The sequence below is a fragment of the Coenobita brevimanus genome, chromosome 94 (assembly GCF_032717465.1).
Source record: "Coenobita brevimanus isolate Jiangsu-jjx chromosome 94, ASM3271746v2, whole genome shotgun sequence".
Taxonomy (NCBI): Eukaryota; Metazoa; Arthropoda; class Malacostraca; order Decapoda; family Coenobitidae; genus Coenobita; species Coenobita brevimanus.
The window spans coordinates 1,347,063-1,371,669 of NC_137047.1; the positions used below are offsets into that span (position 1 = coordinate 1,347,063).

General features: G+C 40.1%; 2 protein-coding genes and 1 long non-coding RNA gene across 3 annotated transcripts in view; 1 reads left to right on the forward strand and 2 right to left on the reverse strand.

The window, feature by feature from the left end:
- The window catches only part of LOC145412837 (uncharacterized), a 23,759-nt gene extending 13,479 nt beyond the window's left edge, over positions 1 to 10,280 (reverse strand). Inside the window, exons 1-2 of the long non-coding RNA XR_013899646.1 lie at positions 10,230 to 10,280; positions 10,013 to 10,104 (exon numbers count right to left, since the gene is read on the reverse strand). This is a non-coding gene — a long non-coding RNA (uncharacterized LOC145412837). The remainder of the gene's footprint in view (positions 1 to 10,012; positions 10,105 to 10,229) is intronic.
- Positions 10,281 to 10,890: 610 nt separating this feature from the next.
- On the forward strand, positions 10,891 to 14,572 carry Grx5 (Glutaredoxin 5). The gene is made up of 3 exons (XM_080282568.1): positions 10,891 to 11,085; positions 12,596 to 12,710; positions 13,883 to 14,572. The coding sequence occupies exons 1-3, from the start codon at positions 10,951 to 10,953 to the stop codon at positions 14,071 to 14,073; spliced, it is 441 nt and encodes a 146-aa protein (XP_080138694.1). The 5' UTR covers positions 10,891 to 10,950; the 3' UTR covers positions 14,074 to 14,572.
- Positions 14,573 to 14,714: 142 nt separating this feature from the next.
- On the reverse strand, positions 14,715 to 21,319 carry LOC145412787 (inhibitor of growth protein 2-like). Its single transcript, XM_080282567.1, has 6 exons — positions 21,194 to 21,319; positions 19,858 to 19,932; positions 18,324 to 18,527; positions 17,349 to 17,512; positions 16,957 to 17,082; positions 14,715 to 16,402 (listed from the first exon to the last, which is right to left on the reverse strand). Exons 1-6 carry the CDS (start codon positions 21,273 to 21,275, stop codon positions 16,196 to 16,198), a joined length of 858 nt encoding a protein of 285 aa, XP_080138693.1. The 5' UTR covers positions 21,276 to 21,319; the 3' UTR covers positions 14,715 to 16,195.
- Positions 21,320 to 24,607: the final 3,288 nt, after the last annotated feature.

Consider the following 24,607-nt stretch of genomic DNA (forward strand, 5'->3'; position numbering starts at 1 on the left):
GGGAGATGGGCGCCACGGAGGGAGGTGAAGCGGGGAGGAAAGCTAGGAAGGGTAGGGGTAGAGAGGTAGGAAGGAAGGTAGCTTAAGCAAGGCAAGGATTGTGAAGCAGAGGCAGATAAGGCAGAGTAAAAGATGATGCGACAGGAACAGTGTGGCAGGAAGAGATGTCGGAAGATATGGCAGGAATGATGAGGCAGGAGAAACGGCAAGGCTAGGAAAGTGAGGCTCAAGTATGAGGCAGATAGGCAGGGATGAAGGTGAGACGGGCAGGAAGGTGAGACATGAAGGTAAGATGAGAAGTAAGGCAAGGGAAGAAAAGGAACGTATGACATAGTGGTAAGTCAGGGAGGTGTGACAGGAAGGGAGGGATGAAAATGAGGCAGCCAGGGAAACAAATACAAAGGTGAGGCAAGGGGGAAGGCATGAAAGCAAGGCAGGGAAGATGGGGTAAGGCTGGCGATGGATGGAAAAATGAAGCAAGCAGGAAAAAACGCAGGGAAGGCGAGGCACAAAGGTGAGGCAGCAAGGCTGGGCAGGCTGACAGATGGATGAGGTACAGAGGAGTGTCTAATATTAGGTGGCATGAATCAGGCTCCCTGGTTTGTTTAAGAGGAAGGGGGAGGGGGGCTTAGTTGCACCCACTTGGCCTGGTTCCTCAACCTTTACCACTTAAGTGCCTCCGTTTGACCCCCTCTACCACCATTACAGTACACTACCTGACCTTTCCAGCACATCATTATATCGCCACCACTACCATAAGTACTTCCATTTGGCCTGCACTATCACTACCTCCATACAGTACCGCTGGGCTTTGCTTCACATCATTACACCATCTTCACCACTTTTACCGACTATTACTGTTACAATACTCAACTAGCCTGTATTTATACACGGTCATACTATTATTTTATGCATCTGTAGGCTATATGTACGAGTATGTGATTTATACACCCATACACCTAGATTTTTATGCATCTTCATCTATCTATACAGTTCTTCTACATGATTTGTCCACAGACATACCTAGCCTATATGTATATATAAATTACCTAACTATACCTATGCATTACGTATATCCAAAGACTAAATTATCTACACCTATGCATTATCTATGATATATACACTCCATCTACCATTGCATACCGGTATAGGCTACATAACCTATACCGTACACATATCTGCACACTACCTACATTTCTACCTCGCCTTTGTTCATCTCTCATCTCTGTGGTACATTATATCAACACATTACCTATATCATACGTGCTACATCACGACCTTCTTCAGCTGTCACCCCTGCTGCGCTCTACTTTTATTTTTATCAATGAGACAAAAACAAACTCACATTGTCCTGCAGTGAACGATGAAATAGACCTGTTACTCTGCTCTCATTCTCTTGACTTTTTTTCGACGTCAGGCTGTTATTATTATTATTATTATTATTATTATTATTATTATTATTATTTTAAGCTTAGGGGGTGGTCTGTTATGCAGAAGGATTTGGAAACAGTCTCCACTAACCTCACAGGCACAGTGACTAAAAATTATTCCTTCTACAGAGGGTTGATTTTCCACAGGCTACAGTGTGTAATATTAAAAGTATCCCAAACGAGGTTATTCTTGTGATGATCTCGAGTAATCAGTGCTTTATCAACACGTGTCCAACAAATACTGATGGCCATATGGGGCAAAAATAGCCTGTAAGGTTATTAGGGTTCATAATTTCTCGTTAACTTGGCCAAAATTGCTCTCCTTACATTCTGAACCCTAAGTTTTAATAATAAATTAGCGAACACTAAAATATGATGCTATTCACCAAGAAGTGCAATGGTAGATGTAGAGTGATAGCACTGTCTTTTTCTGCCAGTGTGCTATGTGAAATAAGCTTGCAAAAGGACGAAAATCTGGGCTGAGGGGGGGAAAAAGAAAAACTATTTTAACTGTAACTCAGTAACAGTTCAGAATTAGACCAAGGTTACTATAGCATTCATTAAACCCAAATATAACCCGATGTTCTGGCACTTTTCCCATGACACTCTGTAGCTATGTATAGTATGCATGACGGTGTATGACACGGACTTTGCTTGACAGTGTATAAATAGTATGCGTGAGAGTATGACACCGTAACCTTCCATGAAACCTCCGAACATACTTCTCAGGTTATCCATTTTATTTAGTATAACATAGCGGCTTGCAATGACACCCCCCCCCCCAGAGTACATCAATCTTCACATGACCCCCTGTATATATACCGTAGTGTTCATGACATAGCCTAGTATGACATTATGGCCTTGCATGACACCCCTGTACATACTTCCCTGAGGCTGACACTCCCGCTTGGCACCGTGACATGATAGTGTGCCAGACACACTCCTTGTCACACACCACTCACAACGCCGCACCACACACGCACACGCACTCACAGATTACACAGGCATGTCGCTGCTACATACTTTAATACTGTACATCACACACACACACACACACACACACACACACACACACACACACACACACACACACACACACACACACACACACACACATCGCACCTACTGTACGCAGCCACCCCTCGCACAGACGTAATAGCTACTACGCACGCACGTAAAGTCATTATGGCTGTACAGAATTGCACTACAAAACTTCGACGTAATAGACATATAAGACAATAATCAACCCTACAGGGTACGTGTCGTAGCCTAATACATAATTATACCGGTACAATACGTGTTATACTTATTGTACAAAGCAAACCTGGATAATATGCAAGCCCCTCCCCTTCTCTCTCTCTCTCTCTCTCTCTCTCTCTCTCTCTCTCTCTCTCTCTCTCTCTCTCTCTCTCAGCACCACCATGCCTGTATATAGCAGTGTAAGGGAGCGCTAATTCAGGATAACTCATTCCCCCCTCCCTGCCCCTCTCTAGTCCCCCGTTTTTGTTATGATATTTATGAAAACGTGAAGCAGCTGCAAGGCCTCACATCTCGCAAGTTACGAGACTTAGCGAGATGAGAGAGAGGGCTGTTGCTGGAGTGAGGCTGTGCTCTTGAGGGTGAACAGATTATGCGTATGGTATGATAGACAGCTGTTATGAGGTGTCAGGACTGGATGAACTCTGGGATTGTGTGTGACTGTGGAGAGACAGAGATAGGAATAAATGCCATGAGGGTTAGTAATGATCGGGAATGAGGAACTTGGGAGATGTTTTTGCTGGTGGCACTCTGGATTAGGCGTTTGGCAATACACAGACGAGTTTGACGACAGCCAGATATTTCCCTTCCTACTTTATTCCTAGTCTGGGTTCCTACTTTATTCCTACTCTGTGTGTGTGTGTGTGTGTGTGTGTGTGTGTGTGTGTGTGTGTGTGTGTGTGTAGCAAAACGTGGGTTGGGATATCCGTTGATTTTTATTTATTTATTTATTACAGTAACTTCCTGCAAACCTGTACATCCCTTATTTTAACAAAACTAACCTAACAAAATCAGCATCAGCAGTCGGATTATTCTGATCTTCAAGGGCTGGCTAAGACTGAATTACGAAACCATTAGTTTATATATATATATATATATATATATATATATATATATATATATATATATATATATATATATATATATATATATATATATATATATATATATATATATATATATATATATATATATATATATATATATATATATATATATATATATATATATATATACCAATGCAGATTTTGTGTAAGATCTACATTCTAAGAAAAAGAAAAAAACATCTTTCCATGTGTAGCGAATAACCTACATCCCGGCAGATGTGGGAATATTACAGTCTAATAAAAGACTGTCTTCCCTTGGTTAGCAAATAGAATATATTGGAGTAACGCTTCAGTATTTAACAGCCAAGAAGAATGCGGTGATGTAAAGGTTATTTTGACCCTATTGACCTCACTGGGTAGAGAAGGTCTTTGTTAAGTACGGTACGGTATTTTGGCGAGCAAGTGTGTATACTTGTGTGTCCGTGTACGTGCTGGTGCCGTACAGTACAGTAGCCTATGGAGACCAGATACCAGTTATAGTTATGGTGTGTATACCGGGTGCTACTGTATATTGTAGTGTACGTGCTACTCTCTATTTAGGTATACGTGCTTATAACCGTCATGTATCCGTGTACATGCAACTATTATCTCACATGGATGCTCCAATGAGGCACCTGGAATGAACCTGCCAAATGAGCTTGAGTGTTTACAAACTGTGGATGCTCATCATCATCACACATCCATATCATCAACCTTTATGCCCGGAGCCTCTTTGTTAACCCCTTCAGTACGAAATCTTTGAACCCTCTGAATCCCGTGACGTATTTTGACAGATTTTCAGTTATATTGTTCACCGAAGCGAAATTATAGCAGCCACAGGGTTCAAGGAAATGGTGTGGCAGAGATAAAAATATGAGATAGTGGGATGAGGGCAAGATGTAACTTTCAAGAACAGATTTAAAAGCAATTCCCTGTCCCATCGCTGCTTTCCTTTTGCGGGGAGAGCGTACAAGGGGAGATTGTACGCTCTCTTCTCCTTGCCTTTCATGCAAAGACAGATCATAGTTCTTTTTTTAGAGAGAGAGAGAGAGAGATAGCGGAGTGGCACTGGTCTTTGTGTCGTGTCCGAACGTTGGCTGCGACAGTCCTTTCTCGCCAGCTAAAAATAAACCAGCACAGGTTCACGCATCACGCCCTGCCTCACACACACACACACACACACACACACACACACACACACACACACACACACACACACACACACACACACTATAATAATACACACCAGAATGTCCGTTAAGAAAGCTCACTGACACCATTTCCCAAGCGATTTATTTTGCATATTATAACATTACAGTCCTCTTCTGTGTTACATAAATCCTTCCTGTATCGCCATATTCTGCATAAATAACGTAGCCTACCGTACAGAAAGATTGCCTGGCATATCCAAAAATAAATAGCTAAGGAAGAGGTGTTAGGTAGCCTCCCGATCTTACATGAATACGAGCCCATGACTTCCTCACACACTTCTGCATATACAGTACTCGGATACTTTAGTGTGTTTGTTCTAGCCTGGCATAAAGTTCTAACGCCTCTCAGCTTAGTTAATGGTCATGTGTTGTTGGGAGAGTTGATTTTGACTAGGAACCAAGGAGATTCAATTCTAGCTAATAACCAAGACTGGTATAATTTCATGTAGCCAGACTTAGTATTCAAGGTGTGGAATTCCCAGTTCCGTTAGATGAAAACAAATACCGTAGGTTATACACACTAAAAAGAACTAACTATTCAATGTGAGATGTGTCTGGTTAGCCACATAGTCCTATCCCACTAATATCCCTGTCCAAAATTACCTTATTATTTTGTTCTGCTGTTCTTTTATCTGAAGTGAAATCTCCAAGTCTCCGTGGGTTATCTATGACCTTTTTCAGTTTATAATCGGGAAATATTGGTAGGCCTAGTGAGATTGATATACTCTTCGTGCTGAAATATAGACTGGTAGTCAGTGAAGAAGTGTTTCGTAGCTAAATGATAAATCGTCTGGCAGTAAACAGAATAAAATATTCGAGATGGCACTGTATTGGGAGTTAATATTATGAAATGCTATCACTGCCTCTTGTGCAGTACTGTTATTCATCACAACAGTCCAAGAAGGAAGTCATTTTCATTCCCATTATTAGCTATATTTCCTTGTCATAAACCCTTCCCTCTAATATCAGTACACGTAGACTACAGCAAATATTTTCCCCTCTAGCAACACTGCCAATTGAGAAACTATTTTGACAAACGCTGTGATTTATTCAGCTGATGAAGGGCCAACAACTCCCCGATTTACCTTTGCTGGTGTATTTAAACTCAATTTGGGATTTTATTTGAGCTAACATCAAAAGACTTTATTCTTAGCCAGGAATCTCGTAACTGAAAATATTCTTGTGGGCTTGTATATTTAGCGGGTCAATATTTACACATCAAGCTGTGTATCTTTGAAGTTGTGTATGTTGGAAGTTGTGTACCGGTATCTTGGAAGGTGTGAAGCCTATCTTGGAGGGGGTAAAGGACGCACGCCAGAATCCCACCCCACAAATGGGCTACGTCTGCTCTGGTCTAATGCGCAGTGACCCCATTCAGTAAGAGGTTAATGCCCTGTTTTGTTTCATTTTTTTGACCCCAGACTTAGGCCACCCCCCCCTCCCGTCGTATACTTTAAAAATCACTGGACTGAAGGCTGTACCCAATGCAATTCAGTCTCCAAAACTTAGTAAAATCGTCTTAGAGAACATAAGTAAAGACGACGTGATTGTTAGGAAGTTGACTTAGTACGGTGATGTCCTATATTAATTTTCTTTTATTAATGTCCTTTAGTTCAGGGGAGGCGTCTCGTAGTGAAGGAGTTTAGTTGTGTATGTTGGAGGGGTAAGGGGCGCATACCAGAATCCCGGCCAAGTATCTCTCCTTTGGACTGAGATTTACAGAGTTACGATCAATTCCCTGTCGTTGTTAATTAACCCACTGGCGACACTACATACGGTATCTAAACTACGATATTTTATTGTCGTTGCTTTCAGACGATTTCCTTCATCTATAGGGTGGGTTTGTGTCCTTTATGGGCCAAAAAGTCTCTGGTAGCTGCATTGCTGGTTTACTCAACTTCTGGTGTCTTCTCTTGGACTAAGAGTGAAGATCTGTTTATGGAAGGACACACACACACACACACACACACACACACACACACACACACACACACACACACACACACACACACACAAGGAGTCATTGTACTGAAGAGGTAAAGCATCCTTGAGAGGAAGGTTGTGGTGAAGCTTCCCTCTCATCATAACGTCAGTTAATCACCCTAGTTATATCCAGTCATCAGGCGACAGCGAAATCAAAGGTGCGTTTATGGTTAGGGGGATGCCATGCCAGGTGGAACAAAGAAATCACAGACGGGCACTCTAGAGTCCCTTTGTTTTTACCTGACAAGCTGGGTCACTCTCACAACATTAGGTTAATTCGAAGTCCAGGTTGCTTGATATATATTCAAGGACTCATAGGGTGGGAGTAAGTCTCCTTGGGTCACTCTCACAACATTAGGTTAATACGAAGTCCAGGTTGCTTGATATATATTCAAGGACTCATAGTTATAGGGTGAGAGTAAGTCTCCTTGGTTACTAGTCAAATAATCTTTCCAGTTTGACTACACGTGGCTGTTAACTGAGCCAAGAGGGGTAGGGATCTTTGTTAGGTTAGAATAAACGCGCTATATTTATCTCGGTGATGATGTATCTATATAATATTTTAATGTCAGTGAGTGAGGTCGTTTGCCCCTGCTTTTGGCGCCACCCTGCTGAACCGCGCGACAGACACCATGTAAAAATCATTATCATCCAAACTTATTTCTTACCAATAAATGGGGTTAAGGAGAGATCTAGAGGCAGAAACAATAAAGTTTATCAGTGTACAGTAATAGCACTTTTTACAAAAATGTCGTCGTACGTTCATTAGGCAACACGTACTGAAGAGGGTTAAGTACGGTATCTTGGGCAATAATATTACGGTGTTCTAAATAACCCACAGCGCCTGCCATAACACCGTCCCAATTTTATTCTGATTACCCTTCGAAGATTATCTTAGAAAGGACCTCTCTGGATCCTCGGGTTTAACTATTTTTATTAATCCCTATAATGCGAGGACGTCGTCTTTATTACTGTATAATCTGACAACTCCAAACGACTCTCTTCTGCTTAGGAAGGGAGTGAGTACCATCGGTTCCGGGAGACAGCCACACCCCTACACTTCCTCTTTCTCCTCCAACCTCCCCCTCAGCGTTCTCCCCCTCCATATTTCCTCTTCCCCTCAGCGTTCTCCCCTCTCCCTCCTCACTACTGGCCCCCCCTGTCTCGACGGATTTGCTCTGATCTCCGGGTATTTCCTCCCTTAAAATACACCATGATCAGCTCCCACCCCTCACGTGTGGAACAGAGAAGTCAGCTTACTGTATATTTTACCAAGCCACGTTACAGTACCGGAAATTATTTGAACAAGAATATTTATTTCTATAACGAAAGTGTATCTCGAAAAGTTTGCAGTCCATTTAATTCACTGTCTAGACGAAAGAGTCAGAGCCGAAATTAAATGCAGTTTCCTCACACACACACACACACACACACACACACACACACACACACACACACACACACACAAAACTTGCGAGAAAAATAATGCCGCTTTTCCGTCCACTTCTTCCAGCCCATTTACCTGGCGTAAGAATGGGGATGTGGTGATCAGCAAGCCTCTGTAACCCCTAGTAAACATCGGTCATTAAGCCGGGAAGGTTCAGGTTTAAAAAAAAAAAAAAAAAAGCCGTTATGTGGACATATCACCAAAAAGTGTAGGAAAAATCACCACTATTGTAGCTCCGTAGCCCACTTTGCCTTTCACTCCTTTATTCTTTCAGCCCATTATTCTCTGTTTACCTGTCTGCTATTTTTGCAGTCTCTTTACCTACCTGTCTTATTCTTTTAGTCTGTCTTTCTGTCTGTTATTCTTTTTGTCTGTGTCTCGCTGATTAAGCACCCGCTATGTGGAAATATCACCAAGGAGTGTAGAAAGGATCACTGTGTACTGTACTAACGTAACCACCGAACACAGTGGAGCAGGGAAAGAAAAAAATGGAGTGCCAGTACAGGCTATAGGCTATACACAAGGGATACGGAACTCCAGTCTATGTGATGGAGTAAAGGCAATATTAAGAGTGAAGAGTGTTCATTAAAAAATTCAAGCTATAAATTGATAAGGAGAATGTTTTATTAGGTGACCACAGCAATTTATGTACCGTATGTACCGTACTATACTGCAGCGGCCGGTTTGCACAAGCTTAGGCTAACACGAGTACGAGATGGGTTCTGAAGGGTTGCTAATCCATAAGGCCGAAGAACACCACTCAGTCTAGTAATTGGAGAAGTAACCCGCCCCCACCTAGTTCGTCATGCATAGTTCCTGTTGTAACAGGCTTTTTTGATGTGAGAGCGAGACGTGCCTGTGAAAACTGTGCTGGAGTGATTGTGCGGTCAAAGAAACCACTATCTTCCCAATTCCATCTGAAGTTACCTTACAACTGGCGAAATACAGTGAAAAACTTGCATCTCCTAGTGCTTATTTCGGATGTTCAAATTTTCCGCTATGGTATGTATTCATCAGACTTTTTGAAGATATTCGTGTCTCTGTAGACTAAGTAGGTCTGGGAGGAAACTTCGATTTTGATGCAGGTCCATCAGAGATTAACGTCACGAGCCAAAGTTCAAGGCGCGGCGTTATATGGCAAATGCTTGATTATTGTTATTATTATTTTTTAAATCAAACGTGGCGCATACATTGTGTGGGAATGTGAGGATGTTATTCGGTCTTGGTGCAGCAGAGGTCATAGGTCGGGCTTGGCGTTGCTGTCCTTTGAACACCTTTGCTCTATTTAAGTGAATCCATAATGGGTGGTTCAGGTAAGAGTTCCTACCTGATTTTCAGTTAAAATATATTCACAAATCTATAGACTCTCCCGAGATGTATTCACAAAGATTTGTTAGTTACTAGTTTTTACTGGTGTCCGCACTTTGCCCTTAACTTGCCCAGCATACTTCTGTCTGCTAACTACAGACGCCGTAACTGAAAATTTATTGAATTTCCTCTGAAGCCTTCCTTCTGCGTCACCTACCAATATCAGAGAAATTTACAACACTTAATACAGAGGCATAAGCTATTACTCCCAATCAGACCGGACCTGTATGTCATAGGGTAAGGAACTGGCACTCGTGACAAGGAGGGTACGTTGAGGGATCGTCTCATTCACTATCTCCCCTCAGGAATAATAATAATAATAATAATAATAATACGTCAGTACTGTAATATTCTGCTAGTAGGACCTGGAGTTCACTAGATTGTATGCACACACTCACATAGGAGTTCATCCACTTCGTACTCTTTTAAGGTCTTTAACAATTAAATTACCTGCTTTCTTGTGGGGAGAACATCAGGTAGCGCTTCAGTATTACACAGTTGCTAGTAATGTGCTTTCACACACGTACTGTTTCTACTTAACACTGAAATACAAAAATAGATGCCATGAAATATACAGCCGAAGTATTCAGTACCGTACATCTCCAAAGCTTCTTCATTATATAAGCATTGAACTTTTTGCACTTCAAAGATTTTCCTAAATACACACGCTGTATTAAAGCAAAGTTGCCAGAGCGTTGACCGTACACCTCCGACCAACCCTCTACCTCGACTGATGGCCAAGGGCCCAAGAGTGCCAGATGCCAGTGCCCCCATCTCAGAATTAGAAGAATGGGATGCGGATTCTTATCTCCCTTGAGACTGATCCATATAAACCCACAGGCATATATTTTTCTGAAATCTACGAACGGAAGCTGTTGATATACGTAATTCCATCCATGCAAGGTTTTGTTTTCATTTCTATCAGCTGATCGGTGTTCGTATCGTCGCACGAAGAGAAATGAATTATGGTATTTAAGGGTACTATCGTTGAGCTTAGTTTTAATGGGCAGTATTTCAGTTACCGGTATGATTATATTGAATTTTTGCATTTTTATACATAACATAACACTTGTACAAATTATTTATGGCACACGTGTTTATGTAAAATTACCTAAAATGAATCGAACATTGACAGCGTTGTACAGATAAACTGAAAGATCCAGATAAAATCCGTATATATAGACACTTATTAACATGCTCTAAAGCATCAGTTATTACTACACACGTTAATACATTGGCATTCCCAGTTTTTACAATTTTAAGGCCTGTTATCTCATTCGTTTAATACTTTTATGTAAGACTGAATCCTTCTTAGCTGCCACTGAACGCAGCCACTACATTGTTTTGGTTATGAGAGTGGCTGTCCAGGAGATAAATAGTGTGTAATCATGTTTTCTGTTACTCGTTTGGCAAGGCCATCGCGAATACTTACTTCTGGTATAGTGAGATACTGTGCACAAGTGGGCAGCAAAGAGTACTTCGATAAGCTTGTGAAAAATAACAAAGTTGTTATATTCATGAAGGTAGGTACCTGTTACCTCATCACTACTATGCATTTTAGGCTTATCCTGTATTCTGACAACAGTTGAAGGGTCATCAAGAGCGTTAGTTTTCCTTAACGAGATAATTTTTCAGATATCCTATAACAGTGAGGATTGACAGATGAATAATGTATGGTTACAGCTGAAGGTGTTTCCTATGACCAAGTGGAGTACTTACTCCCTCTTGCGGCACCATGAGGGGCCTGCACGTGGTGGTGCTGTTCACTGCGGGTGGAGCAGCTGCAGCATCCACTTGAAAGCCAGACCTCCTCATATTTCCTTGCCCCTCGCTGTGGGAAAGACTCCTGGTGAAGCACTGTTAAACACAAGGGGGTGCTGAATCCCTACATGCTGTACATGTTGGACAGACCCTCAGAAGCAGTTGCTTACGTGTGATTAATAGGTATGCTTGGCCAGACAATCCCAGAGTGTCAACGCCCCATGACTGGAGCAATGCCGTTCCTCATGTCCAGCTAACCTCAGATGACTTTTGTCAGCCGAGGTGCATCAAAGGAGGTTGAAAATACTGGTAATTACTTTCACCTTTAACTGTCTCATAATTAAAACAATCCAATTTTTATATTCTGACTTCCAGATAATCCCATATGATTTTATCCAGCTGAGAGTGTGTCATAGGAGGCTGAGAATGTTAATGAAATGATGAAGTGACTCAAGTTTTACATTTAACAGAAGCAAAATTATAATTGGTCACTTAAATTTATACTCTTCTGTACATTTAAGTGAAGTTCTTACTTTATATGAATGTATTGCATAATTAACCATGGTTACTACAAAATTATTCCTCCTCTGTAATGTTATTTTTACCTTTTGAATTATATTCTTTCAGCTCAGCTTTACCCAAGGAGCTTTATTGATTCTTCAACCCATTTATATATACCGTACAGTATACAGTAATGCCAAATCATTTTCTTCAGCCTAGAGTAGACACTTTCAAGATGAAAAAGCTAGAGAATCCTTATTTACTTCTTCAGTCCAAAAACATTTTTTATTTTGATCATTGGAAGTTGAAATTCCTGTCGATAGACTAAGAAAAACAGGGCTAAGGTTGTTAGAGAAGTCTCTAGGGTTAGGAAACGTACAGTACGGTAATTGAAATGTTGCTCTAGCCCTAACTTGGAAAGCAGCTGTTAGGTGAGTAATGTTGACACATACAAGTTAAGAACATTTCTTTTCAAAATGTACAGTACAGTACCTGCAATATTGCTTTATATGGCCGGATGATTTAATTCATCATAGGAGAAACCACTTTGGGATGAAGAGATAACTGCCATGAAATTTTACTCTGATATGGAATTCTTTACCTTGTGTGTCCTTTGAGTGCTGCTTTGGCATCAGTGTTAAGTAGCTAATTCAGTATTCAGAGCAGCCAGTGTATTTGAATTCCTTGTACCGGTATATATAAACTGTATATTGCAGGTATTCTTCCCATGCTGCGTACCATGTTCGTGCTGATTGTAAAAATATGTTTCAGGGAACACCAGACATGCCAAGATGTGGGTTTAGCAATGCTGTAGTTCAGATCTTACGCATGCATGGCGTCGAGTACGATGCTCACAATGTTCTGGCCGACGAGAGCATACGACAAGGTTTGTGGTGACAGCTTATGTTCAGTTTCCTTTGTGTTTTTTAAATATTGGTCATAGTTTTTATTGGTTGTACTGTGGCAAGAGATAGGTTTCTGATGACTTTATATAGATAGTGCTGCTCTCAGGTGTCTGCCCTTTCCATTCCCCCGTCCTTCTTTCCTTCCATCCTCTTCTGTCTTTCTTTTCTTCATTCTTTCCCCATCCTTCTGCCTACAGGTGACTTTACATTCCCTCTTTTGTCTTTCTTGCCTTCATTCCTTCTTCTTCCTTGTGCCTGTGGGTGACTGTACACTGAGTGACAAGCCAAATGGTTTCCTGTACACAAGGAAACCATTTACTACACTGGGTGGTAACCATATAACCAGATTTTGGCACCAGGTGGTTTAGTGGGTAATTACGACACTCCAGTTGGATTGAGCTGGTGCAAGTTTACGAGTATATCCAAGGGGTCGTTGGGGTTTATTGCCCATGTAATGCCATTCATGGATGAGTGAAGCTGGTCACTCTTATCTTAAATGTCAGGACCAACTTGCCTAGCCCCAGGCTCCTACGCTTCTCATGAGGTAACGTAGGCTTGGATGATGATGATGATGTATTTTTATCAAAGTTTTTTTTTGTCACCACCGTAGTTATTTTAACTCATGATTTTTTTTTTTCCTTATTGTTCTGGTATGTAATGTTTTTCAGTGGCAGTTACCGTCAGTTGGTCATTCAGTCTCGGTGTTTGTTTATAAAATTACTGTAATCTGTCTAAAGTAAGTCCTCATTTAGCATGCTTTCATTTAATATATTCTTCACTGTAAATTGGTAAACTAACACATGATTCATTTCTATGGACAAGCATTTGATAGTTCTGCCTTTGCACTTTCTGTTGCTTGGCTGGATCCTACCTAACACCATCCTTTAGGTGGAGATTAGGAATGGGATTATGGCCATGATTTTATCATTCAGGGCTTTGATATGGTGCAGCAGTGATGATGATCAGGAAAAAGTATGCTGGGGCTTAAATGGTGAGTGAATTGATGTGTGGTTGATTTCATTGGGCATGTTGATAGACTTGCCATCTATCATGTTTTCATTTTATGAACCCTGCCTCACCCCATCCTTTGGTTGGAAAAAGGGGATGGGATGATGATATGATGAAAAACTATTGTGATTGTCACTGCAAACAGGTATCAAGGAGTACTCGGAGTGGCCAACAATACCTCAGGTCTTCATGGATGGGGAGTTTGTTGGGGGTTGCGACATTCTACTGCAAATGCACCAGAATGGCGAATTGATTGAGGAGCTGCAGAAAATAGGCATCGCTTCTGCTTTACTAGAGGCAGAGGTGCAAGGTGAAGAAAGTGATAAAAATAAGTGAACCATTGAGGAAACAGGATGGTTAAAATATATTTGTCAACATTGCATATTTTTGCATTATTGTGTGCTGTGTAGTTTGGTACTAATACTGGTATATCATCATACTTTTACTGTGACAGCATCCCAGTGATTAATCAAAATATCAGTTTTGCTCATCTCTTTTCACCAAACATCACTTTAGGCTGATAAAAATGTATTTCCATGGCATACTGTTATTCTCTAGATAGCCTTTGTATAGTAGAAAACCTTTTTCCTTAGCTACTGACAAATTTCTACTACTGTTCCAGCCTACTGTATTATTACCATTCAGGCAACCCAGTATACTCCATGTGTGTATATTCCGGCTTCACCATTCTGTTGTATAGAATGATTTTGTTCCCAAATGTAAATATTCATAAAGTAATGTTAAAGGGTCAGCTGACAGCTTAGTATGGGTATACATGTTAATACACATATGTAATGTGTAGTATTTATTAGAAATAAACAATATACTGTGCATACTATATATTTAAAAGTAAACCTAGCTTAAATACAGTGCAGTAGCTTTTATAGCTTTGTTTAAAATATCAGGTACATAACTACATATACACATTAATACAATAAAATTTTATTCCAGGGATAAAAATATAGGACAGGTTTTGAACATACATCATATAAATTACTCCCTTCCAATATTAAGTGTACATGCATGACTGCAGAAAAACTTTACATTTTGTAAGTAAATTGCACTTATTTTCTGAAGAGATAACTAAAACTAACTGATACAAGCCAAAGATTGTATGAGATAAGAAATTAAAAGATACCACTGGTGATTTGGATTACATTTGTCCATTTTACTAGGGTGATGATTAGTCTCTAATCTTTGACATATGTTTGAGAAAAAATAATTCCCAACAGGGAAAACAAGGGGGCCAAGATGGTAAACTCCATCACTACAATGGTGTATCTTTCATTTTAACCATGCTACCAGCAGTGATTTTATTCTAACTCAGAATAACCGAACAGAGAATTGGTTGATGAAACTAATTGAAATGTCTCTCCTACACTGAAGAAAATTGTGTAAATAGCAAGAATAAACTTCAGAAATTGTTGCTGTCATGGAGTTCATTATGGAGCTAAAATATGATTCCCAATGCTGTTCAGATAAGGCAGTGGTACAGTAATAAGCCATTATGATATATTAATACTGGATGACCTACAAATAATATGAGAAAGCACATATAATAACAACATATTTACCAATACTGTACCAAGTGTGTAACCTTTGTTCAGAAAAGGAAAACAATAGAGTAACAGACTGAAAGTACTGATTATCTATACAATATGAAAAGATGTTGGGTACGAGATAAATCCACAAAGAATGTGCTTTATACCTGAACATATGTGCATTAGTCATTTTCTTAATGAATTCTGAAGTCTGTAAGTACTGAGTACAGTACCTGTAATCTATTGACTAAACTGTACATCTCTTTCAACCAAAAGTCACATGCCTTCATAAGACAATGATGATACTATTCTAAACTTGCTAACAAAACTCAAAGCAGTTTTTAATACAGCAGTCATGCCAAAGTGAGTCAATTTTTCATCATGCAGTAGTGCAGTAATGATCAGTTTCATACCTTCATAGCCACACATTCACACACCTTATCCCTGGACAAGGGAAAGGCAGCTAGAGATCAGAGGTCATATTGTCTAAAGCTTGCGAGGCTTACTAGCGCCCCCTCCTTATTGGCTTATCCTGAACAGAGTACCTCAGTATTCTCTTTTAAGGTATTTATTTCTCTTTACTACCCATGTACAAGGCATCAGTATTGTAGAAGAGAATATTAATGTCCTATATCCAAAAAAGGCTGATAAGGAAGAGGTGCCACGAATCCTCTTTAAATCAAGGCCCATAAGTTTGGTGACAGTTTCTTCAAGAAAAATACTGGGTAATCATTAATGTGATACACATTTCCAAAGGACAACAAAGTACCAGATTAAACTCGTTTCTACTCCTTGTTCTTGAAGGGGGAAAAAAAAAATATTGGTGTGCTGTATGGTTTTGCCTTTACTAAGGGGGAATACAAAGTAGGTTTGCTTTGATTTTTCTTCCCTGTTGGAAAAAAAGGGGGGAGGGTACTTTATGATTTCTCTTCTTTCTCTTTGTTGTACTTCTCCAGCTCCTTCAGGAACTGTGCACGAGGCTTCATCACTGTGGGCTTATCTCCTCGGCACTTGGGACAGAACCATTTACCTTTGGGCTTATTCGTCAGTCCCACACAGGAGAAGTGGAACCATTCAATTGGACACAAATCGTTGTCACAACCAATCATCTCACCATAGGAAACCTGCAAGATAACAGGAAAGGTTTTCGTTTTAAAATATACTGATTAAAACATTCAGAATTTCATAAAGGCTGGTTCGTAAGTTGGTCAGGTAAAAGCCACTTCACTAAGAGTATGATAAGTGAATTTCATGGAGGCTACTATCAACTTTATCAATGAACTGGAGAAACTTCTTTGACTCTTTGGGTTATAAACTATCAGTCTTTCACTGCAACTATGACCTTTAACTAATTTGCCATAATTTTTATTAGGCTAGGTAAGGAGAGACATCATAATATAAATAAGCTACATAAAAAAACAAATGTATTAAGCAATACCATGCCAGACATTTCATCCTCAGTGTTAACTCATAATGTAAATAAAATTATGTGGCAGCAGCAAGAATTTAAAAAAAAAATCATCATACCAAAGAGGTTAAAGAAGATTATTTCCAACCTCATCACTTGGGAAGTCTTCCATAAGTTAAATAACACTGTTTGTTAACAGCAAGAAATGAATAAGTTTCCACATTGCTGAAGTGAAAATAAAATATCATCTGTAAATAATTCCAACATTACCTGTTCACACAAACAATAGGTTGGTTCATCAGGATCAATTGGAATTTCAGTAGGCGAGTCTTCTCGTTCCTTCTCAATTTTGGTTTTGCGTTTCTTCTTCTTTGTTGTTTTCTTCTGGGTAGATCCCTGGAAGGGGTAATATATACAGTAATGTGTATTGATGTCTACTTCAGAAACTGAACACAAAGCTACTTTAATTAACACGACTGTAACTCTATATCCCCCATATAAATTGAGTTGTTATGATCAAGAAATAGGAAAAGAAAAGCAAGAAGTAGGTGAACTATCAAGAAAGCCCATTGGAGTCAGACATTTATGCATTCACTGATCATGACACTGCTGACAGTGATAATTATAGCAATGGCATAATACTTCTAAATCTGAGGCAACACCTTGGTTGTGGTGGTCTTCTCTGTGTGAACTGGAGTGGGAGCATCACTGGAGTTTTCATTATGGTTGGCAGCATGGTCATTCCTGGTGCGTCGGGCCCGCTTGCTGACACGCTCTGGCTGTGGTTCCTTACTTGTGTCTGGCTTCTCTGGCTCCTGGCCAAAGTCTGAAAATATGCGGGATAAAAATTCATGCCCAGTACAATGTGTCCTTGAATGCAAGGCCTAAGCGGGGGGGGGGGGGGGATAGATTTACGACTGAAGAATTAAGAGGAAGGACGAGACTGGGGTGTATTGGTATGACGAGAAGGGGCAGACTGAGATGCTTTGGGCATATGGAGAAGATGGAGTATGACAAAATGGGTGCAGAAAGTGAGAAGTGTGAACACTGGGAGTAGGGCTGCGAGAGGTGGGCTGAAAGAAACCTGGGACATAGTCATAGAGTGTGATCTCAGGGATAAGTGACTGAATAGGGAGGCTGCCAGAGATTGGGCAGTGTGGAGAGCCACCATTAGGTAACCAAAGTCAACTCATGCAAGCATTTTTGAGCCTTTAGAAACGATACTATTCAAAACATTATTTACCATCCATTCACCAGTAACTCTGCTTTACCTGTACAGTACAGGTTATTTTTTAGTATGATCCTTGGTTATTCTTTACTATCTAAATAACTTGCACATAAATATTTTTTGTGGAATGAAAATTAACTTTCATTTGGAAGTTATTTTGTGTGTGCTAATAATTCTGCAACGTCATTAGCAACTGCCAATAAGATTCTAATGGTCTTTTGAATGAGTAAATGGGAAGCATAGGGAAATGTGTAATCAGGAATAATTATTAAGTCTATGAATGAGAATAATGTAATTGATAGATCACATTTACTGACCTAGTTGTGGTATCTATTATTAAACTGATATTATTTCCAGAACTTTTATGAGTATCAAGCGTACAATACAGCTGAACACATTCAAGTATTACCCAAGTTTTTGCAGTCCAGTTCAAGTTGCCTCTGCCTGTTTTCAATAATATCAAGTATGTGCTGTACAATTTGTAACTTGTCATCTCCAATTTCTTGCGTGGATATGAGCTTGTCCTGGATCTGTACCATTATTCTCTTCAATGATATGGAGTCCAGTTCACCTTCAAGCTGCCCACGAAGCCCCTCCATATCTTGTAGAAGAGCTGGTGGTGTGGAAACTTTTGTCATTAGTAAATATCATTATACAATGTACCTCAAAAACAAATAAGCAAAACTACCAAAGTTGTATTTAATTCTGTACACTGGCACTGTACTCTATACTTGTACGTACTTCACTATGATTAGGTATTTTTTATCTCTGCTAATGTCTGGCAATGTTAATCATCTTAGGAATCCTACTGGTCGTGAGGGTTTAGTGAAGGCTGTATCTAAACTCCAGTTTAAAAAGGCTCTCCTAAATTTAGTGATACAGGTATTGTCATAAGGTAGCAAGAGTAAATTTAGAAGTGTCATGGTAGTGATGTTGTACACTCAATAATTGTATTGTGCCACTAAGGAAAACCTTGTCTTTACTGATTGCGAGTATATAAACCGTAAAAAGATGGAAATTATACTACAGACAATACTGTGCATTAATCCATCCATCTATCTATCTATTGCCAGACGCCTCAATCTCGTTCGGAGTGGCCACAAACAAATCGCCTCCACGTCGCCCTGTCCCCCGCCATTTCACTGCCCTGCTCCCAACACACACCCCCCTCTCTCATATATATTAAACTGGGAAAAATTAGTATTTACATATTGTTTAATTTATAATAGCTCCAACATTCTTGTATGTGTTGGCCTTGGTCACTTAATCATAAATACGATTTATATGACTGACCACTGTTTAATTTTGAGGAGCAAAGAGAATCACCAAGACGAAAGATTACTGCATCAGTCTACGATGTAGCTACATTATACGAGATCTCTATCTATCTATCTACTGTCAGATGTCTCAATCCCGTAAGGGGTGGCCACAAATAAATCACCTCCATGTCGCCCTGTCCAATGCCATTTCACTGCCTTGCTCCCAGCACACACCCCTCTCTCATATACCTCTCCATTCCATCCCTCCATCTCATCCTCAACCACCCTCTCCACCTCACTCACATATACTCTCCTCATTAGTCTCTCGCTCTCCATCCTCTCCACATGGCCAAAACCACCTCAATGCATTTCTCCTAACGCTTTCTATCACATCCACACCACGACGCTCCTTCACTTCCTCCTTTGTCAATCTCTCTCCACATGCTCCTCTCAAATAACTTGTGTCCTTCCAACAAGGTCCAAGCTTCACTTTCATACATAAGAGTTGGTATCACAATGCTGTCACGCAGCGACTTTTTACTTCCATGCTCACTTCCCTGATCCTTTCAAAGAACCAGTAACCTTTCTTCCCTGTTGTACCCTTTCAAGCACCTCACCCTCTAAACTTTCATCTTTACTCATCACATTTCCCAAGAACTTAAACTACAATATATAATGTATTACCTTGATATCGAACATCCAACTCCCTCATGCTGGAAATTTCTCTCTGAACTTCATCTGGAAGGTTCTCCACTGTGTCTGGAATATGATACAATGTTTTAAATTACAGTATCACACACTGTAAACATCTTACAGCTTACTTCAACAGTTTACAATATTTCACTTATAAACTATTGTACATCATCTCTGCCAATTTTTCACATATACCATACATAGGGCAGGGAATTCCAGAATGTACTTGGTAACTCTGTATCACTGGGAACATTAATCAGAGGAAAAAATAATCCTTAGGTCAAAATAATGCTATGGGAGATATATGGCTCCTTTCAATACCAGTGCTGGACATGGGGGATACCATATCACTGCCAGTACAAAGAGGAATTCCTGCCTACCACTCCAGCCCTTTTAGATACCGGTACCATGCATTTTACGATATGCTGCATTGCTCCAGCTATGCTTCCCCAATGTGACCAATCACTTTTAAGCTGTACTGTCTTTAACAGTAACAAATTTTAGTACAAGTATTACTTTTATTCATCACTGTACACAGGAAACAGTATGTTTGCATGAAACCACAGTGTAGTTTAAATGTACAGTATGTCTTGTTTATGCTTAAAGCTGTCTAAATTCCTTTGAATGTAAGTTCACTTAGTAGCCATACTAAGACCTGTTTAACTGATCAGCCACTTTCATGAAACACCGTGTGCTGGTAACCCCTCCAATGGGCAAACTGATAAATAAGGGAGGAGTGTACATGGGCACCCATGTGATGCATGCCCTATGTAGCATTGTAAGCAATGTGGCCATCACTACTACCAGAACATTTGACTACTTGAAAACTGGCCAAGTAATACGAAGTGAGGACAAAATGGCAATAACATCAACCTGGCACAATAAATTTCACAGAACTAACTACATTCAATGCTCTACCATATTGTACGGGACAGCTGTTTACTTCCTACTAAAACTCAACCCTGGCTGTTTCATTCATCCTGCCAACCTAACCAAGTGTTTTCATCAATGATTTACTTTACACAGACTGGGTGAAAATTAACTTAATTCTTCAATCTCTGGCTTTAGAGAACGGTAACGCAAAGCTAAGTAATTACAAGTCCTCTAATTTTGCTTCAATGTGGTAAAGCCAAGTTCAGTTAGCAAGTATCCGTTCTTTACACTAATACTAATCTTTGCCTTAATTACCAACACTGATTATATTAACAAGACTCTGAAACTTCAGTAATTACAATTGCGGGTACAGTGAACTGATTTAAACGCAACATCAAAGATAACTTGGGAATGGACGACTCCTGTCACACACAACAATTTTCGATTACTTTACCTAGGAAATTGTCGACGTATGTTGCGGAATAAAGTGCTTCTAAAGCTGCCTGATTGAGCATCTTCTCTACAGGATCGCTCATTCCCTGGCCCAGCTGCCCTAGATCCTTTTGGGTCACTTTCAGCTTTCATAGAGAAACGACTTCCAGCAACATTATAGACGCCATAATGTTTTGACAGAATCGGGTCCGAAAAGACAAAAGACAGTAATCTTAGATTCAATAAAGGTTCCTATACTATCAAATTGTAATCTGAAACCAGTAGTACTCTAATTGTTTGAATCGGAAGTAGAGTGTTGTTAACTTCTTGTTTTGATATATCAGAAGATCATTTTTGAAAGAAGTATTATTCGCGAAGCAATATTAAAAGAATATCGGCCGACAGCACTTGCTTGTATATGTGCTTATGAAACTTTTGAATGTAGTTTTAACATTAATAGAAATATTAGGTATATTGATATGTTAAATCAATAAGCAATTCAACTTCACCGTCGTCTTAAAAAAAGAAACAGTTCTAAGACTAGTAGAAAACGCATACCAAGTTATTGTACAGAAAACGGGAATCATCAGGGATTCCTTTAAAATATTGTCATTTTCATCAGACTCCTAGCTTTTAAACGAAACTATTATTCTGTGGGCTGCAGAACATGACTGAAGTGTGTATGGACCCTAAAGACACGACATGCCCTCTGCCTATTAATCTATCACCAGACCGTCAGACGTTTATTCCCGTAAGGGATGGCACCTGACGAGTTGCTTTCATGTCATCTTGTTCTCTGCCATCTGCCCTCCCTTCAGCTCAAACTTTTCCTCTTTTATATACCCCTCAATTCCATCCCCACCTTCCATATCAGTCTCCCTTTCCCTTTTACTTCAGTCACATACCGAACACTCCTATTTTTATTTTCCATTCTCTCCACATGATCACAATGATCACACCATCTCAAATGCTATGAATCGACGACAAACTTAAAGGGACGCTATAGATGCACACTACATTGCGAGGAATGTTAATGAGGTTCTGTGGTAAAATAACCCACCTTGAGCATTGTGATAACGTACGAATTTAAACTTTTTCGGAATCCGAGCCGTCTTTACTGTAGCAAGGTATATGAGTGATGCGTGCTTACTTCTTCTTTCTCTTTAGCACAGACATGACAGTAAAGCCTTAAGGTACATTCTCATAAAGGCTGTTCTTCATTTCACCCTAACCCATCTCCCCGATTAGCTGTTGTTTTCTGAAGGTGTAATCTGTCTGCCCTGGTGCCGGTAAATCCGCAGGAGCACAAGGAGGCAATCAGAGCGAGGGTGATGGTGAAGGTGAAGATAAGGGTAAGCAAATAGCGGTCATCTTACACACTCCAGCCACTGTGCAGGATCGGTGTGTGAATGAATCCATATTACTCTGAGTCAGTGGGGTAACTGTGGTCGATTTATTTTCACCTGAGGGGAATGGGCCTCTCACAATTTGAATACCAAGTCGTGGTTGCGTGAAATTTGATGAGCTGAGTTATGAGGTTGGAATGAGTCTCCCTGTTGTACTTTGTTTTAGCAGTATTCTTGAAGAGATCGCGAAGGTGTTGGCAAGTCCTAAGTTTTTCTCAGTCATTGGCGAGATCTATGAGAGAGAGAGAGAGAGAGAGAGGAGAGAATGAGTGTGCTTGTACCAACACACTCCCCGGTGCGTGTGAGAGTAAACACAAGCAGGAGGCCAGCGTGACGGATCACGGCCGCCACGGCACTTCCGGCACGCAGGGAATGAAACCAGCAATAATCCCTTTTAGTCGGAGCAGAGGTTGTCTTGATTTATTCTTGCTTTCTCCAGACGATTTTATTCATATCTGAGGAGGTATTTTTGTATATTAGCTTCTTCAGTCACACGTAGTTTATTGTTTATTCTTGCAAGTGATGCTTAGTGACAAGTGATGAAGGCGATGACCAACAGGAGAAACACAAGAACCACCAACTAACGGATGAGAGGCTTTAGTCACCCACGTAGAAGACAGATGAGGAGCGGCGGGTAGGTAAAGTGGCGGGGTTACCTTCAATTGGGCTGAGATTAACATTACGTCGAAGGAGGCCTGGGAGAAATATGGCATCACCTTCTGTCTTCTCTTCTCCCTCCCTCCACCACTTGCACTATTTTTATCTCGGGCTGATACGACTGGTGGACACAGTTTGTTTCCCCTGGATCCCTGTTCACCCTGCATTCAAACTGGAGACTCACATGCAAAAAGTCTCCCAGTGGTTGTACCAAGGGATGATTAGGACCTGGAAAAATGGATCCTCGTGGAGTTAATAGGTGGAAAATCCCAGCCTCCTTTACCCCCTGACAGTAACAACACTGTGCAGGGAGGAAGATGGGGGAGGGAGAAAGTTAGGATGCATGTGTGGCTCTTGTTCTTGTAAATTCTCTCTCTCTCTCTCTCTCTCTCTCTCTCTCTCTCTCTCTCTCTCTCTCTGAAAAAGCTGCTTTTGTGTGATATCTACAGTAGGGGGAGTAATGTCATTAACTGCAAGGATTAACGATCCTTTGGCCATTATCTGGCTTGCAAGGAAAGGTAAAAGGTTATTGTTTTGCTTGTTAGAATTTACGATATATAGGCAATAGCTGTTTACAAGGATTCACGATACATAGGCTATTGTTTTGCTTGCAAGGAAACGTAAACTATTATTTGGCTTGCAAGGATTTACGATAAGCAGACGTAATGGTACTGTGCTTGCAGTGATTTACGATACACAGGCTGTTTTGTTTCTACAGCTCATCTACCAATTTGAAGTAAGCCAGGTTGTTTGTACATTAATTTTGTAAGTTTTATGGTACAAAAGGAGATATATCAGTATCTGTTTTTACGAAAGTATGATAATCATCCAATGTTTGTGTTGGGAGTATGGCTATTACCTCAAGAAATTCCTAACTCGAACATTTTTAAGATGTCCAGATGGTAGTAGGTTATATATTGTACAATTTCTATCATCATTAACTGGTGACATGAAGATGACCATGAATTACGTGAAAAAAGAATGAGGAGAAAGTAACTTAGGTAGAGATGATGCCTAGTCAATCTTTCTTCAATCTGATTAACTGTAGGCTATGCGAAAATGCCAATCATATGCTGCCAAAGACGTTCAAGAAACTTTAGCAAATATATAAAGGTAATCGCTTGTTCTCCATTTCTTTGACAGACATAAAGAGAGAGAGAGAGAAAAAAAAAACTGATGTCGAAATATTGCCTGCTTACACAAATCACGATGAAATTAGAACAAAATCTTATATGTTTAGTTCCTGCTAGCTATTGTAAGCAGACCAGGTGCATGTATCAAGTTGCTGTATTACTATCTTATATATTTATTAATATTCAGTATCATGTACTTACTGCCAGATTTGTAAACTCCACCACTTACATCAAAGACGA